A 22965-nucleotide genomic window follows, 5' to 3' on the forward strand; every position below is an offset into this window, starting at 1 on the left:
ACGAATGAGTTAGCATAGCTTATTTAATAAAAAAAGGTAGACTAGATTGTGATAATTATTTAGGTACTAGCTTTTGCCCGCGGCTTCGCTCGCGTTAAATTCGAGAATTGCGAAATGCTTCATATAAACGACCAACCCCCATCTTAGGGAAGTGGGGGGGTTATAAAGAGACAAACAGTAGCCTATGTCACTCTCCGTCCCTTCAACTATCTCCACTTAAAAAATCACGTCAATTCTTCGCTCCGTTTTGTCGTGAAAGACGGACAAACAAACAGACACACACACTTTCTCATTTATAATATTAGTATTATACATATGTTAAGGGTAAGGTAAATAAAAAGCAAGAATTAATTATATTCATTTATTTATCAATAACTAGGTATAATTTATAGTCAACAAAGTTTATTGATATCTATGATTGAACAGAACACAATTTATTTATCACAGCCTTTATGGAATAGGTAAATGAAACGTGAAAATTGGGCTTTTTGACACGACTTATCAGACTTATGAACCATGATGCACATGTGCAACAAAAAATGTTTTAGTGATCCCTATGACGCTCATAGGCGTCATGAACTTATTTGAATGGATCCAAAGTTACAAGAGTTCAAGCGAATTAAAATTTTTTCAATAATGTAACAAGGAATGTGTTAATTTTATGATAAAAACAATCAGCTGATTACTTATTAACTAAAATAATATAACATTTATCTAGTAATATATCTAAATACCTTCAAGGTAATTTTAAATTATCATAATTCATAACCTATATAATACTTTTGAAAATGACAATATAACTAAGTAAGGCACTGTGGTACGAAGTAGAGACATGCATTTAATTTAGAGATTCTTAAATAATATCCAATAAAACAACCAATTATATCTAAGGATTCAGGAAGATAACAAATTAACATGTTCAAGTTATTAACTAAATCTTGAATTTGAAATTAAAAAAATGAAATTTCATATTACCATCACCGGGGTTCTTTGAAAAAAAAAAGTTTCGGCCAATAGTACACTGTAGGTAAATGACTATACTCGATCTGTAAGACCATTATAAAAAAAACGTACGAAAGAAGTTTAACTCATCATGAAAAAAGAGCAAAATCAATAAATGCATATTATTGGCCGGTACTTAAGTTACAAATTGACAAGTCACCTATAAGACGCGTATTAACCCTTAGAACGCAACGATTATCTGTGCGGCGCGTCACCGTGAACTCACCAGGAATGCCCAAAGGTTGTCTGTGGCAGTCAACGGGTTATACTTGTAAAATTATAATTTTACTGCATCATCTCAGCATCGCGCAGTCTCTGGGCAGCTTGGAAGGTGTTATGCATAAGCATGGCCACTGTCATGGGGCCCACGCCTCCGGGCACGGGCGTTATGGCACCGGCCACTTTGCTTACCTCTGTGGACAAGATTATACGTTAGAAGTGAAGGAGTGAGGGTTGCCAGCCTTAGACAAATGACATTCGCTGACAGTAGACGCAGAACGAAACGCAGTCTGGCTCTGTCGCGCCAATACGGAAGAGCGATAGAGATAGATAGCTAGCGTGAGCGTTTGTGCATTTGGCTACGTAAATAAAAAATAAAAATGAGGTACGATTCTTAGTATGGAGACTGTAAATCCTACATATATAAATAATCCTTGCTTATACCCATTTTTATACTTCACTCCCCATGCTAAGCGCCGAAGCGGGTAGCTATTGTCCCGGAACTGTAAGTTCACATTTTTGACACATGACATGACAGCGTCCCCAAACCGTAAACTGGCGCGACCTAATGAAATTTTAAATAAAATCCTGATTAAAATATTTAAAAAAATCAAGTACTTAAAAACAATATATAGCTTACCTACTTTAAACATAATCTAACACATGTTACATTTTTGCGGATCTTCGTTAATGAGTATTTACGACATTAATTTATCACGCCGGATTTACTTATTATGTCATTTATCATTCATTTGTCATTTATTATTTCTAAACTAGTGCTGTGGCAGAGTCTGTCATTTCGATTCAAATGACATTTCAGTAAGTTGATAGAAATCGTATATTTATTTGTTTAAGCGCCTCCTTGTACATATGGCCTAATCGATACAACCAATTCGTAAATAATCGCTAGATTTGGCAAACGATACGTCTTAGCCACATCGCAACCTACTTCAAAACAAATGTGTCAAAAATGTGGATTTTTAGCTCAGGCACAATAGTAACTTATAAAATAGCGTTTACGGTCTAAATAGTTTACAGCCCTTGAAAATACTGTTTCATTTTATTACATAACAGAAATAATAAACAAAGTTAGTATGTAATAAAATACAGTGAAACTTACCATCATAATCGACATCGCCAACGAGTCTGGTATTTCCTTCTTCATCAGTGATTCTGACGATGCCAACATCAATGACTGTGGCGCCGGGCTTCACCATGTCAGCTTTGATTAATTTTGGCACACCTATATGTAAATAATTGAAATTAGTTGTGTTAAGTTAACCATTCAAAAGAGCAGGGGATTTATAATATTTTTTTGCATGTTAATTATTTATCTTATAATAGAAACCTACTTCTAAATAATAAGTTGGTGGCTACTAGCTACGTTGCTCAGAAGTTGTGTTCATTTCTTTTGTTTTTTAATAAATAGTGGTAATAAAAAAATAAAAAACTAGTAGTAATGTCAATGAACCTACGTCAATTATTGGTTAGTTTAGACTGTACTCAACAATATTTATTTATAAAAAAATTAAAATGTATTTGAAAACAGCTCCTGTTCATGTATTTGGTCTTAAAGGAGCAAAATTAATCATAATAATATAAACAAACCTGTCGCAGTGATAATAATGTCAGCGTTCCGGCAGTAGAACTCCAATTTCTCCTTCGGAGTGAACCGATGGCAGATGGTGACAGTGGCATCCATGCCTAACCCGCTGTCGTGACTCATGTCACTGTGTAGCATCATGGCGATTGGCATGCCAACGTTCTTCGAACGCCCTACCACTACTGCGTTACGACCGAAGGTGTCGATTTTGAATCTAAATAGAAATATTTTTATTTTAGTTTGAAAATTCCAAAGAGTGTTTATATTTTTTTGTTATTTGAGTAGCATTAGATTTTGATAGGATGTTAAATTCTAAATACCCATTTATTTTTCATTTTAAAGAAAGTAAAAAATAATGAAAAAAAAAATGAAAAAAAAAAAAATGTAGAGAAGTTGGATACAAAAATTCTTAAGTAAACATTGAAGTAGTAAAATAAATAAAGAGTAAAAAAATCATCAAAGTTGTGAATTTAGGTAGGTGAACAATACTATTTTCAATACAAAAAATATTTTTTTGGTGGACTATACCTGATCATCAAAAAGTTTGACCAAGCCAATGAATAAGTCTTAATCATTGTGTATTAATTAACAAAGTATTTAAAAATTCTTAGTATAAAAAATAAATACCTTTTCAACATCTCCACAACAGCCAAAGCAGTGGCAGGAACAATAGTTGGCATGTCCAGGCACAGCTGCCCAACATTAACAATATGGAAGCCATCCACATCCTTCTCCGGAGCCACAGCATTGCACACCTTCCTCTCATCAATACCCCCCGGCAACGGCAGTTGCACCAAAATGCCATCAACTTCAGAGTTTGCATTCAATTCATCAATAGCCAACAGTAGGTCCTCTTCAGTCATATTAGCTTCATATCTTATAGTCTCTGCCTGAATACCTACATCGGTTGCAGCCTGAATCTTGTTCTTGACATAAGTATGACTGGCCGGGTCATCTCCAACTATAATGCATTTCAAAGTCGGGGCCCGGTGACCTTGTTGCATCCAGTTATGGATCTTGATTTTTAATTCACCACGGATGTCCTTGGCAAGCCCCTTGCCATCAAGGATTCTGGCCATGATGCTAAACAAAAACAAAAAATTAAAAACATAATATTAATTTAAAGAAAACTAAGCTTTCAACACAAAAATAAAATGGTTACAGAATACAAAAAGAGATTATGCCTGAGTATTAAATAAGACTATTAAATACAAATAAAACCCAAGCTATGAAAAATAAACACAAAATAATAAAAACACACAACATGAAAAGTTACTAATAGCGGTGAAGATGCAGTGCAGAGGTCATTAATCTAATTTATTACCTGGCCGAGCCCAAGGAATCAAAGAACGTATGACTTCTCATTGTGGATTTCAGAACTGTACTGACCACTCGGAGGCAAATGATTTGCCTCATCGCCTACTGTTGACGTTAACAGGTCAGTCAGGTCACATTAAGCGAACAACAAAATTATTATCTATCATATTTACGATAGTCTCATTAATAGATACAGAAATACAACATTGACACCGAAACAAACACGTGGAACGAGTGTTAACTGGATTTAAACAGTTTCAACAGTAAACTATTTGTTTATGGGGTTGAAGAGATCAAAAATAATCACAATAACTGGTTCATTATAAGCATGAACTGCTTAAAACTGCTTTAAAATACGTTTCACTATGCAATACCGGATATTTCAAGACCAATGTAACTTAGGTTATCTTTACTCATAGGTTATCAAGTTAATTTACCTCAGTATTTCGCGGACAGCGGCAAGTAAGGAGGCGTGTTATGTTGCGTTGAATGAACCTGACTGAAGCCAAGTCAAAGTCGAAAACAATTTCATCAATTTACACAATAAAAGATGATAACTTCCTGGTGTTAACACTAACACGGAAATCAGTACGGTAACAAACGAGACGAGAGGGGATTGAAATCAACACTTATATTATTTTTCTATAATTTTGCGTTACATACCAAAATTAAATTGAAATCACTGAGAAAAACTTCTTAATTAATATTTTCCACTCCTAATAACGTGTGTTCAAATGTTATTTTTATTGCAGTACGTTATAATCGAAGCGAATTTCACCTAGTAACAAAACGTGGATTTTGACAACTGATTCTTTTGACACTGACGCGAGAATGTTATGTAAGAACAAACCTTAATAGTATAGAAATACGACACAATGTTGGTCATGCGTGATACTTGGTTCAAGTAGACGCCAGTTTTCCTAATACAAGCCCCCCTAATAAAAATTCGTGTAAAATGCATATACTCATCCTTGACTTCCTTATGACTTAGATAATGTATTGAAAAAGGATGGATATATGCTAGTTATTTCTCTTTTTGGTAGGTGGTCCCTGGTTTTATGTTAGCTAGGGATGTTACTTTGTCGATTCAATTATCGATAAAATATGCACTTACTTACGTTCTCACCTTAAAAATAATATAATGTATGTTATTTTGTATTTTACTTTTATATCCATATTATAAACAGCCTAGCCTAAGAAAGAAAATAAATACTGAGAATATAAACGTTATATATATATATATAAAAGTAACGAAAACATACAATATTCATATAAACATTTCATTTGGATTATTATGTGGCTTTTTGGCTATGAAAGTCATATATTCATACATTCTTGCCTTCTTGGCTAACCGTACCTACTGATTGCAAATAAATGGTTTGTTTATGTACTTACCTACATAAACGGTCACTTCTCTTCTCTTACCAAGTCCTAATATTACATTATCATACCTATATCTCTGATCATAGGTCTGTATGCCTCCCTTTTTCTGTAACGTGAATAAAAAGGACGGCATGTTGTCTATGACTATATTTCTATGATAGTGTAATATCGGCCTAAATAGTTTGTAAAAAATAGAAGATGGGAGATACGAGTATAAAACAAATAAATACATTCTTCTCTTCTCCTTACGCAAAGACCTAAGTAATTTAATTCGTGTAGCATCCCTCTATTAATTTCTAGTCCACCACTCAAGAATCTACTTATACTTACCTCAATAATATTTTTATATCAAATAGAAAATAAAACAAAACGGCAGTGTAGGTACCAAAATTTATTATTTCAATAGTCTCACCTATTTTTAGTTTCTTTTTAATAATGTTTGAGAATTTCTGGAAAACTAAAAAATACTATAAGTTTAATTCACTAGAAATGTTACATTACCATTTACCCAGTCTGTGATACCTGATCATCATTAATCATTTTTATGTCCTTTTCAATGCAAGAATGTCAATAGAGTTAATGTCGGGACGTCGATAAAAATGACACATCACTAGTACAAAAACATAACCTAAAAACAGTTTGAAGAAACTTCAGAACAGAATTTAACATGGTAGTAGTTATTATATAAACTATGAAAAGATCGTATTTTATGCTTTGTTTAGATCCTACAAATAATAGTATCAATAACTGACCGAAATTCACTAATGAAACACAACAGGTTCTTGGGAGTTTTCTTTTCTCCATGTACGTGAATTACAGTCCTTAATCACACAAGCCATAATCACACAAGGAACTTGAACACATCACAAATAAGAATTTAGCAGGATCATCAACTATCTATCAGGAATAAACACAATTAAATTAAAAATCGACCAGACGACCGCCGAGATATTTGATCTAATATAATACGATTATGTACAATTGTCAAAGGTAGACACCTGGGGAGACATCTGGGGGCCTGCTCCATTCAGCTTCTTGGCCTTCTTTTTGGTGGAGTCTTGGGAGTAAAGGAACCGCGAGCATCGCACTTTGAACTTCGTGTTTCCGGTCTTCTTCTTCGGAAATCTAAGAAATATATAAAGTTGAATTTGTAAAATAGCTAAATAACAAGAAAATCATAACAAAGAACAATAATCATTGATGGCGTTTTTAAGGTATGAATATTGATAGGTTATTATTGCAAGGTCGATAAAACACATCACATCACTATGCTAAAAAACATAACCTTTCCGAGTTTGAGAAAACTTCCAAAAAATATGCAAAAATCTATACAGAATTGAATAAGATTTGAATTGTATAAACTACTAATATGTACATTTATATTTCTGCCAGGTCGTATCAATAAATATTATCAAAAACTCAAGAAACTTACCGATGAAATGATATAACCTCTTGCGTGTTTTCTTTTCTTCCTGAATGTGATTTGCAACACTTGATCACACAAGCCATAGTCAGAAATGAAACTTGGAACTATCACAAATATACACTGAGCTATTTTTTCCACGATCTATCAGAAATCCTCACAAAATAAATAAATATCGTCAAGACGACCATTGAAGTCGCGCTAAAAACTCGAACCAATATAATACGACTATGTACAGTTGTCAAAGATGGAGACCGAGTGTGAAATGACAAACGTATATTTAATTTTGCCGTATAATAAATGGACCCCAGGTCCGTTTTGACATCAGCATTTAGGGACAACCTTCGAGAAAACGAAAGAAGTTGTGGAATATTGTCTCATTCGCTCATATAAAAAAGGTAATAGTGTGGTGTGAGTAAGATACATGTCACCGAGCTCTTATTTTAGCATGGCTTCCATGCTTTAGTTATACTTCCGTGTCCTAATATCATTTCAATGAGATTATGAAGGTCCGACTGCTTTAGTTTAGTAAAGCTAGGAACATACTACGCGGACGTCCGTCGTAAAACGACCGCGACCGCGACCGAACAGTGTGCACGGAACAAAACATCCAGCGAGCCAGATTTCGAACGGACGTCCATGCGCTCAAGGCCACGTCCACGTCCGTCGACCGATAGTTTGCACGGTTAAATGTATATTCATAATTCATTGTCCAGATCCCCGTCCGCGGTCGATTTACGACGGACGTCCGCGTAGTATGTTCCTAGCTTTATACTTCCGTGGGTCCGACCGACAACTATTTTTTTTTGTCTCGGTCTAGAACGAGACCGAGACCGAGATTCAATGGGATTGTCGGCCGAGACCCGAGAATTTATAAAACAGAGAAAGACATGCATTTTAACTAAAAATCATTAATAATCAAAATACGTCGATTAATCAGAGCAGACTGCTTAATGTTTGGTTCAGTTCAGTTACTACAGCGCCCCTTATTATTTACCGTAGTAAAATTGACCTTGTTTTATAAGTTCTTTATTTCAACATAAATACAAAATATATATGTCGCAGGGAAATGGCCAAAACAGAGATTTGATCAAATCTCTAAGGGATATGATAAACTCGACACTACGTCAGCGTGCTTATGCTGATGTTGTGGGTCAGCCTCGAACAGCTGACCGGGTCAAGACACCTACTAAGGTGCGTGATGAACGGGCCCCACTCAAGAAGTCCTCCAGCGTCAGTGTGGATAAGGAGGGATTCACACTGGTGGAAAGAAAAAACAAGACACGTAGGGCGCCTCGAAAGACTGTGTGTGGCACTGCAGAGCCGGTTAATTCTGGTCTACGGGTCGCAACACCGAGTAGGGCGCTGTATGTGTCTCGCCTGCACTACTCCGCCGTGGCAGACGAGGTGGTGGACTACGTTCGCCGGAAGACTGGCTACACGCTGAGGGTGCAACAGCTGCAGTCGCGTCACTACGTGCACTTCAGCTCGTTCGTTGTGCGCGTGCCGCGGCCGCTGCAGTACACCATCGCGAGCGCAGACTTCTGGCCGAAAGGTGTGGTTTTTCGGCGGTTCCGGGGCAACCTGCCGAATCCTACACCGCCGGGGCAAACGACGCAACGGAGCCACGCTGTTACGTCATCGCCCAAATCAATTGTTTAGTTGTAAACTTTTATTGTTTGTTTTTCTTCATGTTCTTATTTACTTACTGTTTTTTTTATTATTTAAGTTTCATGACGCATTGGATTTATCTGTAATGTCATTGAAATATGTTTAAAAAAAAAAAAAAAATAAATGATCAAATCACGCAGGATGTCAAAATGGCGAATCCATTTTATCATTTCTCTAGAAAATTTCAGTCATTTGACTAAATCCCTGACTGTTTAGTGAAATCACAAAATCGGCCAACAGACACGCCACGTTTTGTCATTTTACTAGATTTGTTTAGGGATTTGATAAAATCCCTGAACCACGACAGTAAGTTGACGAAACGAGCTTATAAAGTCAACTAGTTTTATCATTTCGCTAAACAAGTTCAGTGAAAAGTCAAAATGTTTTAATAAATAAGAAAATAATTAAAAATGAAATGAGATGATGAATTTTTAGCTTTGTTTCTTCACTTATTCAATTTTTTTTTCGTATTTATAGAAAAAAAAAAAACTCTTTAAACGGATTCATTTACTTAAAATGTCTTCATGGATCAGATAGCAGGGTAAAATGAGTGCTATAAAGAAATCGCCCACTAATTTTACCAGTGCAGTCAGTCAATACGGGGCAGCTTGTGGCGAGCTGTTGGGGAACAGCGACCTCACGCTCACGTACCCACGTGCTCCTGGGGAGTTCTGTTAGATTTAGGTTCCATTAATTCTCAAATAGTCCTTACACCCTGGCGGGTGCTGCCTCTGTGTTCGTCCCATGACACGGACAAGGGCAGCATCTGCTCTTTGTACACCTTACATTTCATTAAAGTGCCAAAAGGGCCTCTACATGTTGCACCTACTCTTTTTGATTATGTTTCCCATATAACCATAATCGGTCGCCGTTCCTACGCAAATCCTCCTATTTTGTGTACACACAGGTCTTCGGGTCTCAATGCTTAGTCGCAGTACGGTCGACGTTTAGTCGCGGCGACCCAAATGGGGACGATTGGTAACAGGCACAAATGGTCGCAGAAGTGACAGAAGTGTGCACTACGCGTGCACACATTGTTACCGATTGGCGACTACTTTCCCAAAATCATTCGTTCATTTCAAGCTAGGAACATACTACGCGGACGTCCGTCGTAAAACGACCGCGACCGCGACCTATCAGTGTGCACGGAACAAAACATCCAGAGAGCCAGATTTCGATCGGACGTCCATGCGCTCAAGGCCACGTCCGCGTCCGTCGACCGATAGTTTGCACGGTTATGTGTATTTCCATTGTCCAGATTCCCGTCCGCGGTCGATTTACGACGGACGTCCGCGTAGTGTGTTCCTAGCTTAATTCTTTTCAAATGGCGACTGTCAGAGACGTCAAAGTAAAAAAGAAATAAAATCATTTGACATTAAAATGTAATGGCGTAAGAATTTGTTAAAGATAAATATTGTTTGCATTTGTAATATAATGTGGGCTAATTACCATGGCCAATTAAATTGCTCGAGTGATTTCATAAAATAAGTCTAAATTTATCAACGCGCCATCAATTTACCTCAGTTTAACCAGTAATAATATTATTGACTACTCGGTGTTTGCGTGTTATGTATATTGATTGGTGAAGTTTTAGTGCTCTGGTGCATATACTATACTGAAATAATAAAAATAATGCCTAGAAAACCAATAAAGTTGTTAAAATATGGATTAAGACGGTAATATTCCATGTAAAAAACAGTCGCCAAACGGTCACCAAACGGTCAACAAACGGTCGCAAAATGGTCGCAGCGTACACGCGTGACCGAAAGCAGAATGGCTTCTTGTATTCATTTTTTTCAGGTATCCTCAAACTTTATAAACAATTAAATATGCCGTCGTACTCAGTTGCCCTCACTAAAGAAGATTAAAAAAAATTGTAACGTGCGTACCGAGCTGCTGGGTTGTAAAGGATCGGGGATTATTATTATGGTCTTCTATAGAGCAACTAGTATTGTGCGGCATTTCACAATTGACACTTGTTGAAGTAGTCTTCATTAATATTACTATCAACATTCATTTCAGCGATCTGTACTTCTTTTGTCAAGATTTTTGTATAGATAAGTGTCTACAAATTTGTAATGTTAAAGAGACATAAATAAAACGTAGTAGAGTAAATAATGTGTTTTTTTTGTAACCCAAACAAAATACTTGTAGATACGAGTGCGGAAAAGAGGAAAATCGATACGAGTAGCAATAAATTAATACACGAACGAAGGGAGTGTTTTAAATCGACACGAGTTGTGAATGTCCTTTTTGCACGTGTATCGTACGACGATTTTCAGTACCTAAATCTAAGCTAAGAGTTTCGACCAGACAAGAAATGAATCATTGCTTGATTTGCTCGCACTACTGCGTTAAAAAAAGCAGCATCTGTACTGAAAAAAACTATCATTGCGCAACAGAAATTCTATTAATATCACAGTAAATACTCTATTTCATTTGATTCCTACTTTTATTGTGTAAAGCAACACTACACTTCATTTTTATCAATAAGAATTAAAAATTATATATTTAATACATTAAGTAACTATAAAGTGCTTATCTATTTGTATTATCATTCTGCACTTTTCTTAACTTTCCCACATTTCTATAAAATGTCGAACAACTTCACAAGACAGTTTGAGAAACCTTCGTATTTCAGATTGTCATTTGCGGATACAGTGGTTTAGGAGCAGTTCGGTAATCAGACCTACACATGTGTGTACAAATTCTGTCAATGTCACTGTCAGAAACCGTTCTGACAGTGACAATGACAGCCACAAATTCGTCCACATGTTGTTACCGTTATGTGTGCAAACGTCGACTAATAAAGTGTCGTTAAAAGTCATTCTGACAGTGACATTGACAGCCACAAATTCGTACACATTTTGTTACCGTAACGAGTGCACACGACGACTACATTTTGTTATTGTATCAATACGGTCGCATTGTTTGCACGCCGTTACCACGCGTTATGTCACATTTGACAGTTAGTTACTGATTTGAAGATTTTGCGACTGAAATGGTTGTATGGGACCTGGTGTTTGATTAAAATAGCTGGTTTTAAAAAGAAGTTTAATACCTATTTTGACATTTTATTTTACCATTTCACTAATCTAGTTAGAGATTTAATCAAATCAAGTGACAAAGGCAAGAATTTAATTAATCAAATTGGATATATTAGATTCTTGCCTTCGTCAATTCACGAAACCAGTTCAGAGATTTGATCAAATCACCATAATACCAGTTGAGACTTTATCATTTCCCTGAATTTGTCTAGCGAAATGTTAAAACTAGTCGACTTTTTGAGTACGTTTCGTCAACTTACTGTCGTGGTTCAGGGATTTTATCAAATCCCTAAACAAATGTAGTGAAATGACAAAACGTGGCGTGTCTATTGGCCGATTTTGTGATTTTACTAAACAGACTCAGGGATTTAGTCAAATGACTGAAATTTTCTAGAGAAATGATGAAATGGATTCGTCATTTTGACATCCTGCGTGATTTGATCATATCCCTTAGAGATTTGATCAAATCTCTGTTTTGGCCATTTCCCTGCGACATATACATGGGATACAAATGTATAGACATAAGATGCTATACAACAAAACAAGACACTTACAAAACACAATAATTCGCTGTGTGCCGATACGGCCACAATTGAAAAAAACCTTTTTTTTTTCGAGAAATCGCGTCTCAAAGTTTTGAGTGTAAGTAGTTGAGGCTGTTAAATAGGATATTACTTCTTGAGTTTTAGGTCTATGAATTTGGAATTTAGCTTTTTTTACTCGGAATGATATAACCCTCCATAGGATCACGTCACTTTTCGCTAAAAAAAATTTTTTTTTAAGATAGGTACAATGAGCAAGATTGAAAAACGAGCAAGTGAAAGGAATCTATAGTTGAACCACGAGCGAAGCGAGTGGTTCGTGAATAGAATCCTGAACTTAGCGAGTTTTTCAATATATAGGTACACGAGAAGTAAAAAATACTTTGCACCCGTGTGTAACACAAAACTTTTCCCCTCACTATAGCGAGGAGACTACAACGCAAAAAATGCGTCTATCACTGCTTCCAGTAGTTCCACAGATGGTAAATCATCTTCACATACTTTTATAAATTTTAAAGCAGTTAATGTGACTATATTCAAGGTCAAATTACTTTACCCACTAGTGGATAAAATGCGTTATTACCCGCTGGCACTATAGGATTAAAACACGTGTTTCCGAGCTAGTGAGGTGAAAATATCTTTTCGCTGGCCGCATACGGCCCTGCCTACTTTGCCCACCACGGGTCGTAATCGAAAAACATCTGCAAAAGAATATGATTAGGTCGACACTAGGCAATGGAAAATTCCAGTATTATGCCCAGTCGTGGCTTGTTATTGAGGTAGAAAGGACAAACACCGTCAAAAACACTGCAATCGCGCATCTTTTTGTGCGTCATTCTGTAGGTATTATGTATTTGATAATTTTCTTACGCAAGTAACAATGGAGAATAATAGCAACGCTCACAATCTTATCTTTGTAATTACTTACTGATGTTTTAGTGATTGATGAATTCTCATAAGTTTCGAACATGGCCAAAAGTAAAAGTTTCTTTGTTTAAGTCATTTTCCTGTAATAACTGAAAACTTTTCGGAATTTGTGTTTTCTTTCTAAAACTTCTATCGCTACTTCTATCATTAGGTTCTTTTATATTATTGCCGTTATTGCAGACGAATGTCGATAGCTACTTATTAGCGTACTTTCATAAGTAGATTTACATAGGGATGTTGGTATTCTTAACTGATTAACAAAGAGTTCTTAACTTCAGTAGAAAGACGTAGTACTTAGTCTTCTTCAATTTGGAGGAGCTACCTACATTTTTTAAATTACAATATTTAGTAGGTACCTACTTATACATAATTTTATCGGATCTAGATCTATGCCTATTTATCATCTACTTTCAACTTTTGACAATGAAAACCGAAAAAACAAACGAATCAACCTTCGAAAAGTGAAGAAATCTTAAAAAATTCGGGTAACTTCTCAGCAAAAAAGCTTTTTCAGGAATTTTCTTCAATAAACCGTACCTACATTACAAACCCAGCTGAAATTAATGAAGTGAGCGACTCCTATTGTTGCTACACACTATTTTCACATTACAATCTTATTTAACGATTTTACACCAAAGTTTATATTTTCAAGTAAAGCCATGACCTGATAGACTATCGCCCGCCCCATTGAACCAAACATGACGCGTAAAATTTTGCCCCCATACCATATACTAACTATTATCTCATGTTTTTCTGTCTACAGCTCTTGAGCGAAATGTGGGTGCGGTTCTGACGTAATCTTAAGGTGGCTGGGGTCAGTGTATCGACGTGTCCGTGGCGATAAGCCGTATAGTGGCCGTAACGCAATCATAACATATCGTTTCCAAGTTGTGTCGGGCAAGTCTATTTTAAGTGTCAGACGACCTTAGAAGAAGTGTTCTGGCCAAGACATAATTTTCCACACCTCTGAGGGCCTACCTTGAATTTTTCCACTAAGTATGTCGCACGTGTAGGTACATTTTTACGTACCTCCCTAAGTGTGACAGGGAAAAGGGAGTCAACACGTCTGCGACACTGTGTCACACTGTGTGGAAAGGGCAGGGTAGTTGTACCTACCTAATATGGTTTTCTAAATTTTCCAAGACACGTCTCTTAGCCCTATAATAGGCTAGTGTCCTATACTTAAAATAAAATATTTTATCCAATTTGCGAAATAAAGCACCACATAATTAGAAGAGAAATATGGACAGTGGTTATGTTTAAACATAATTTATATTCAATAAGTCAAAGAAAAAGATATAAAGTAAATGAGTTGACCGTGACGTCACTTACTATTTCATAGTAATTCCGTATTATCAAATCGTTTTGACAGTTCTTAAAAAGAAGCTAATTTGACTAGTAGGAAACTAGCCTATCCACGAGTGGGTATGATTGGAATGACTTTTTACAACTGATTTTATTTTTATATCGAAGCGCATCTGACTCGCACACGTATGGTGCTCCCACACTGGGCTGTTATAGTAGTAAATGTTATAGTCAAACAAGTCTGTCAGTAAATAAGAACAAAGAAAACTATATTCATCCTTTTCTTTAGGGTACTAGAGAAAAGAATACCTATACTTTTCTTTCTTCTTATTTACTGACAGACTTGTTTGACAGAGTATATATATAACATTGTGTGACCGGGACAGCGCGCCCTCGCGCCATACCATTTATAGCAGTCAGTGTGGGATGGTGTGGGAGCACCATAAGTGTACCTACCTATGTTGGAGCCAGATATTGTCACTGAAATAGATTTGGATTTAGAAAAGTAACAAACAAAATCATCATTTTTGCTAATCAAAAGAATATACAATTATACATTTATCATTTCTTCATCAAATAGTAGTTAAATAAGTGCAAAAAATATGATGAAAACGCTTGAAATAATAAATCCCTCCCTACAGCAACAATTAGAATATCAAATTTTGTTTTTGACGGTTTCTATTTCCATCCCTAATTTCATTTACTTTTAACAAGATGAAAATGGTTTATAAATATAAGTTGAAGATAAGGTTTTTATCAGTAGATTTCTAAGATATAATTTATTAATTCATTTTACTGATTTAAAATGTATTTGTTTTATTAATTTGAGTCTACATTTCTGGATTTCTCTTCTATTTTTTATTGGCATGTCTTGTCTTTCTTTAAATATGTGACTTCACTTGGGACCGATGAACGCAAAGCGAACACTTGCACACGAAATTCATGTTGCGGTATTGATTGGTGTGCTGAATTGTACCTCTATGTACCGCAATAATCCGCAATGTAACTAAAACTGCATAATAAGTTCGCGTCATCTCTTCTCCGAAGTTTTACCCCGTTATCTAAAGTCGGCTGCTCTTCTTGTATGTCGTTACCATTGTTCCCGATTCGGGGCTTCGGTGTTGTCCACTCCTATCTTTTCAGGTCATTGTGGGCCGTCGTCAACCAAGTGTCTCCCGCGCCACTCGCTGTTGTAGGTTGCTTAATGTTTAGAGCATTTCATAACTTAGGTATAACATGTTCTTTATGTTCTTTGCAAAATGTGCAGCTGCAATTGCACGGAGAATTTATGAATTCATTGATTAATTTCCCATGCACCTTTCAAGCTCACTGTACATGTCCATACCAAGTTAAGCAACGTTCGTACGCCGCCTAAAGGAGTATTTACAGATCTTGGCCTATTTTTCTAACGCTCATGTTTGTGTAGTAACAAGCTTGATTGTTCACTTGGTTACTGAGTGTCGCGATAATAAATGTAGGCGTGCGTAGTTTATTATCGACGTATCTTTAGTAGTACCGGGAACGGTCTCATGATGAGGGGTTACTTACAAATTGCATAAGGATTCTAATGCATACATTATTTTGCTTTTGAAATTCCATGCTCGGACAACGCTTAATTTGCCTAATCTAACTCCGGACTTCAAAGGTAGTTTTTGTAAAGGGGCAATACACATGCAAGTATAGCTACTTAGGATACCTCCTAGGAATAGGAACACCGGGCAAAACTTGTATAATTATTTTTAGAGGAAGAAATGTTACATTCCGAAGGCAGGCAGAGCACATAAACTGCTCAAATCTCAGTGTTATTCTCACAAGTAGGGTTGAAAGAAACCGAAATTGTTATATCCCATTCATCTGACTTTGTACAGTTCAGGGCTCCTGCGCCCTTGGCGTTGTTGGATTGGCTACTTAATTGCGTTTTCTTGACTTATCTGCCCTAATCAAAGTCTCCACTTCCTGGACTATACGGATGTGAAGCACTAACTTTAAAAGAAGGGATCAAGTTTTTGGTGACTGAGCGAAGGATTGTCCGCAAATTTCTCGTATTACATGCGCGTATTTTTTGCTTTCGCTAGGAAACCATATTCAATATTATTAAATTGCCAGACCGTACATAGTTGTTATGTATAGTAGGTACAGTAGGTAACATTATTAGCATTTATACTACGAGTGGGTATTAGGTTCAGACGGTAAAATTAATCCTAACTACAGTTTTCTACAAAATACCCATATGATTCTCTAGCGTTGTGGTCTTGGCTTTTTGGCTTTCCCCCCGTTAGTAGAAGTGTTAGTATTATAAATTTTACGGTTATTCTTATTGCGAAGCCGGGTGTATTCTAGAATTACGGTGACGTGGAGTACTCCCTTAACGGTACGTCGTCCACAGATACTAATATGTTTATTAGATACGCCACAAATAAATAGCCTCTTCATAACTATGACACTAAATAAAATAAAACATGTTACTCGATGAAATAAGCGTCGTGGAAATTGATATTCTCTTTAGGTACAGAGCAAGGACCATATATACCGGGACTGACAAAGCCCATACAAAAAAGTGTACCCCTGAAATGTATGGGCCTTTTAGAGATAAAACTAGATGGCGCTGTTTCGCAGCCTGGAAGTGGCAAAAATCATATTTTCCCCAAATAGTTTTGCTTGTTTTTATTTTTTATAAGAATAAAATAAATGACATATTTCTTTATTTCAATATCATGATATTATCAAGTCAAAACACATTAAAAAAATTGTAGGCATCATCATAGGTGGCGCTAAAAACTTGAGGTAAGTATGAAGATTGTCGATCCTATATAAATCATCCTTGGTACAGAGCAAGTGAATAGCACTGCAAGCATCGTTACAAACAGTTTCTGAGGAGACTCATACATTTTCCGTTACCCACTAAGCGAAATCTAAAATTACATCTATAATCTGTAACGTTTACCTACGCTAAAAAACGTTCACTATAGTTAACAACAACCAATACGTCAGAAAGGGACAAGCGATTTTTGTATTCTTTGCTTTTTGCTACAAAATATGAGAAAAAAAACCTATTCTGCAAAGGCAAATATTGAAGTTTTATCGCTGCTGAATAAATAGTTCGTTAATATTTAAGAAATTTCATGGTGGTGTATCTGATTATGTCTTAATTATTATTTAATCTATGGCCTGCCTTACAATCATTCACATGGTCCTGGATCGTTATTAGGGGCTGCCCGCAAGGTTGGAAATGTTTTTTTTTGACCTCGTTTGGTGAAAGGTCACACTAACTGTTGTTCAATAGGCACGCAAATGATCTCATCTCATTTTAGTCATGAATTTTGTGTATTTTATAGTAAGTATTATGTAATTAGGGTTTTGTGTAATATTTTAACATATTGAAAAGTAAGTACTTATATACTTACTTGTAAGCACGTATCATGCTACTACATCCAATTTATATGTATACCTACATACCTACAGTGGCGGCTGGTGAAAATTTCTGCTAGGCAACACCAAAGCAAAAAGAAACCTACCTTAACATTAGGTACTTTACTTGTAATCAATTTTAGGCAAGCCGGTGGGAATCGGCTTGTATGGACCAGCCGCCGCTGATACCTACTCAACACCTTGGATTGTAAGAATGTATTATGTGTATGTTGGATGTTGGCTGTAGGAAGAATGTAGGTATGTGATGAAAAAGGTGGTGCCTTAAGTTTGAAAGATTTCGGTTCTACATCCGATATCAAATCGTGTAATGTCATCATCATCCTCCTTGCGTTATCCCGGCATCTGCCACGGCTCATGGGAGCCTGGGGAGCATTGACAACTAATCCCAACATTTGGCGTAGGCACTAGGTTTACGATAGCGACTGCCATCTGACCTTCCAATCCAAAGGGTAACTAGGCCTTATTGGAATAGGCTAGTTTCCTACTAGCCAAATCAGCTCCTTTTTAAGAACTGTCAAAACGATTTGCTAATATGGAATTACTATGAAATACTGAGGAGTGACGTCACGGTCAATTCATTTACTTTATATCTTTCTCTTTGACTTATTAAATATAAATTATGTTTAAACATAAATACTGTCCATGTTTTTCTTCTAATTATGTGGTGCTTTATTTCGTGCACTGCATAAAATAATTTTCTTTTTTAATAAGTCACTTGAAATCGTACAAGAAATTGAATTTTTGACTTTTCGATTGTACTTATTCAGAACGCACAAGTAACATTGCAATCTCAAAACGCGTGAAATGGAACGCACCTAAATAGATTTTTCTTCTTGATTCTTAATTTGAAACTTTTGTGGGGTCGGTCGGTGCATCGTGGAAATTGTAATAAACGCATTGACTTATTTCTGTGCAAAATTATGTTACAGTTGTTTTTATTGCGTGTTTCCTCGCTTTAGTGAGGTGAAAAGTTATGTGTTACACACGGGATGCAAAGTTATTTTACCTCGTGTGTATTGCAACACTCTCTAAGCTCAGGATTCTATTTCCATCCAATCGCTAGTTTGTGTCGCAATTCCACACTCGGTTAAAATACAACTTTGCTCCATTGTATAACAAATAACTATTATTTTTATTATAGGAAACTAGCCAATTAGTTCGGTTTCCTCGCGATGTTTTCCTTCACCGAAAAACGACTGGCAAATATCAAATGACATTTCGCACATAAGTTCAGAAAAACTCATTGGTACGAGCCGGGTTCGAACCCGCGACCTCAGGATCGAAAGTGAAAACTGTAAAACGGCCATGTAAACAGTTTCGTACAAATGTTACCTAGGTCCACCTTTTCTCCTTAGATTTCCAAAGAGCTGTCAGCGACATGTCGCCTTGAAGGCGATTGTGTCGCCAACAATGGCAACATGGCGGCCATTGTATTATCCTAAGCCACAGAGCCGGCTGGGGTCAGACTTGGCCGCGCAATAAGCTTAGTGTGGACGCAGTTCACTGGATGCCGTAGAGAATTATTTTAATGTTCTAATTCTCAGTCAATGGAATTATGCCTTAACTACCGCAATACATCACCTTGCCGTAATACCAATTGGCGACTGATGTTATAGTACTATCCCTCTCTATCTCACTGGGTCTTCATTAGCATGAAAGAGATAGCAAACAGCAATATGACTTCAGTCGCCAGTTCTTATTGCGGCGAGTATATAACGATATCCACCCCGGGTAACGACTTCGCATGGGAAGTTAGCATAAAAATGGAATAGTAAGTTGTGACGCTTAACATCAAACTCGGGTAAATCCATTCTGCTATAAGGTTGATTCTTTTTCAGATCATATATATTTTTATATATAATAAACCTGGCAGGCAAGCAAGGTCGCGCGATAAATGATAAAACATCAGGCCGTCCCTATCGAACTTATTAATAGTGCGATAGGGACGGCTTGATATTTTATCATTTATCGCGCGACCATACTTGCCAGCCTGCTTTCTGCTTTAAGAAGGATTTACCCGAGTTTGAAGTTAAGCGACACAATTTTCCTTAAAAGATAGATCTAAGTTACTAGGTAAGTATATTTTTAAGTCTGTACTGTACATACTTAAACTTAGGTAGGTACATAATCTTTACTTTTTCGGTTTAAACCGAGACGCGTGGAAGAAAGAGAGGGAGGCCTTTGCCCAGCAGTGGGACACAACAGGCTAATAAATAAAAATAAATAAATGCCACGCTCTATTGGGATCGATCTATTATCACTGACAGGACTATTGTAGCCAATAAACCTGACATTGTGATAATAGATCGACTGCAACGCCGGGCAGTGCTCGTTGACATCACCATCCCCCATGATGAGAATCTCGTGAAAGCCGAGAAGGACAAGTCCAGTAAGTACCTAGACTTGGCTCACGAGATAACCGCCATGTGGGATGTTGAATCAACGATCATTGTTCCGATAGTCGTTTCAGCGAACGGTCTCATAGCGAAGAGTCTCGACCAACATCTTAAGAGACTCTCGCTAGGTGGCTGGATCAAGGGCCAGATGCAGAAGGCGGTGATCTTGGACACAGCACGGATAGTTCGACGGTTCCTCTCTCTGCAGCCCTAACCACCGGCAGCTTGGGCCCTGCCCCGCTGCTGGCGGCACCCTAGGTTAGGTTTTTTATAATATGTTTATATGTGTTTTATATTGTTTTGTATGTGTTTTTGTATTTTACTTTTATATTCATATTATAAACAGCCTAGCCTAAGAAAGAAAATAAATAAAGAGTACAATAAATAATAATCTTTACTTTTTATTATAGTTTGTTAGTACCAGCAGCGGCTGGTCCATACAAGCCGATTCCCACCGGCTTGCCTAAAATTGATTACTAGTAAAGTGCCTTTCTTTTTGCTCAGTGTTGCCTAGCAGAAATTTTCACCAGCCGCCACTGGTTAGTACTGTTATTAAAACTAGATAAACTGCCAGTTCCAAGTAACGACGCCCGGTTTTGAAAGCTATGTTGTCTTGGTCTAATAACAAGTCTCGCCTTTGGCTCGATTGTGTTTAAACAATAAGTCGCTTTCGAAGCACCTTAACTGCCGGACGAGCCGAAGTGACAATGACGCTACGTGGCGTTCAAAATGAAGTCTGGCTCTGTCACACCACGGCAGAAGAGTAGGCTTGTGCCGTTTCGTTCATTGATCGGAGCGCTCCGATCTCGTTCAATCGCTCCCACGAACTAGTTCGCTCTTTTATGTCTTTGCTCATTTAGTTCAGTCAGACCAGCGACCACTACGGTAGGAAAGATCAGAACGAATGGGATCGACTAGTGTCAAAATAATACGAATATTCCACAGATAATAACAATTCCAGGCCGAAAGGTTGTAAGTAACCGAATCTTAATATGAAAACTTGACGTTTTTGTGTCGCTTTGCTAAATAGCTCGCTCTCGGTCGGCGCAGTCACACACTCGTTCTCGATCCAAACCGCTCGCGCTCGCCGATCCTATACTGAACTAAATGAGCAAAGACCGATTCACAGAGCACGGAAAGATTCAGTTCATTTCGGTCATTGATGGGATTTTATTCCTAACAGTTCATAGTTCGTGAACGACACAAGTCTACAGAAGAGCGATAGGGTAGACGTTGTTTGGATACTCTGTTAGTTACTGCCGTTTTCTTTGTATTTGAAATAGGCTTTATTAGGGAAGAACTAAGGAACCGTCTAAATAGAGAACTAAAGCTTACCTACCAATAGAACAACTATCAGTGCCTGCCGTGACTACCTTTTATGTAATACTTTAGCTGGTAGCCTGCTGTGACTACCTATTTAATACTTTAGCCGGTAGCTTGCCGTGACTACCTATTTAAATTTTAGTCGGTAGCATAAACGTCACGAAAACTTACCTTCATTGTATGGAGAGTGAACAGTATTACCCCAAACGGAACCAAAAATTCCATTCATTTTCATTGACGTTTAAATTATCGGGTAACGTACCTATCATAAAACATCAAAAACTTGGCATATCCTCAGTTACGCGGAATTACAAAAATAAACACTTTATTGTATGTAAATTTAACAAAGTCAAAAATAGTAAAACAATCGGTAAAAGTTATTTTAGCCATTGGAATTATAAAATAACTTTCATGTATGGTTCATTTTTAGTTATCGAATAAATTATAGCTTTCATATTTTTGTTTACAATGTAATTGAAGGGTAACGGTAGCATAATTTTCATAATTCATATGAAAGCGTTTTCTGAAAGTACTGTTGTGAAATGTAGGGATATAATAGTATTTTATACAATCGTGATATGAAAATGAAAATGAAAAATTCTTTGAAAATGAAAAATTCTTTATTCACTTTAAGAAATACATACAGAGTTTAGGTGTCGGTGCCCCTTTTTAAGTAACAAATACCTGTGTTAAGGGGCGCCGCTCTTACTTAAGTGGTAATTAAACGGAAAAGTTTTATTGTTACAATTGAAATAAGAAATGAAAACAAATTAAAATTTAAAGCGAATAACAAAAATAATTATAGATGAAAGTGTGTGTGTGTGTGTGTGTGTGTGTGTGCGTGCGCGTGTGTGTGCGTGTGTGTTTCTGAGAGTGTGTTTATAGCTCAATAACATTTTGAATTATATTTTCTGTTTCATGATAGTTCTTACTTTTAAGCCAGCAAGTTATGACTTTTTTACATTCATAAAATGGTAAATGATATATCTTTAGGTGTTTATTCATAAGATTGTATAATTGACCGGATTTATAAACAAACTGTCTACTAGCATAGTTATGTTGTTTTTATTGACCTTATTGGAATTATGTTACCGTTTCTCCTTGTATTTCGTGTGGTAGGCGTATATGATATGGATGTATGTAATTTTAACGTTGCAGATAATATGTAGAGTTGTCTTACTGTTAATACGTCAGAAAGCTTATACAGGTCTACGGTTGGAAACCTAAATGGTTTAAGATGCATGACTTTTAATAATGATCTCTGGGCTCTTTCCAGCTCTAAAAATTTAGTTTTGGTGGCGCCTCCCCAGATCGGTATGCAGTAGCTAATTATTGATTGGACTAGGGTAATGTACATTTGTTTCAGAAGTTGTGTCCA

General features: G+C 36.7%; 1 protein-coding gene across 3 annotated transcripts; it reads right to left on the reverse strand.

Moving 5' to 3' along the window:
* Positions 1-347: 347 nt before the first annotated feature.
* LOC125234108 (bifunctional methylenetetrahydrofolate dehydrogenase/cyclohydrolase 2, mitochondrial) lies at positions 348-4945 on the reverse strand. 3 transcript variants are annotated; one of them, XM_048140292.1, is made up of 6 exons: positions 4579-4776; positions 4149-4246; positions 3452-3907; positions 2830-3038; positions 2342-2464; positions 348-1415 (listed from the first exon to the last, which is right to left on the reverse strand). In XM_048140292.1, exons 2-6 carry the CDS (start codon positions 4238-4240, stop codon positions 1288-1290), a joined length of 1008 nt encoding a protein of 335 aa, XP_047996249.1. In that variant the 5' UTR covers positions 4241-4246; positions 4579-4776; the 3' UTR covers positions 348-1287. The 3 variants fall into 3 exon arrangements, with proteins under 3 accessions (XP_047996249.1, XP_047996251.1, XP_047996250.1); XM_048140294.1 differs by lacking the exons at positions 4149-4246; positions 4579-4776 and adding an exon at positions 4805-4945; XM_048140293.1 differs by lacking the exon at positions 4149-4246 and having other exon boundaries at positions 4579-4774.
* Positions 4946-22965: the final 18020 nt, after the last annotated feature.

The sequence above is a fragment of the Leguminivora glycinivorella genome, chromosome 15 (assembly GCF_023078275.1).
Source record: "Leguminivora glycinivorella isolate SPB_JAAS2020 chromosome 15, LegGlyc_1.1, whole genome shotgun sequence".
Taxonomy (NCBI): domain Eukaryota; kingdom Metazoa; phylum Arthropoda; class Insecta; order Lepidoptera; family Tortricidae; genus Leguminivora; species Leguminivora glycinivorella.

Coding starts and splice junctions, on each gene's coding strand:
- LOC125234108 (XM_048140292.1), bottom strand. CDS start 4,240: ATGAGGCAAATCATTTGCCTCCGAGTGGTCAGTACAGTTCTGAAATCC. Junction 3,908..4,148: donor GATTCCTTGGGCTCGGCCAG/GTAATAAATTAG, acceptor GTTTTTGTTTAG/CATCATGGCCAGAATCCTTG. Junction 3,039..3,451: donor GTTGTGGAGATGTTGAAAAG/GTATTTATTTTT, acceptor ATTTCTATTTAG/ATTCAAAATCGACACCTTCG.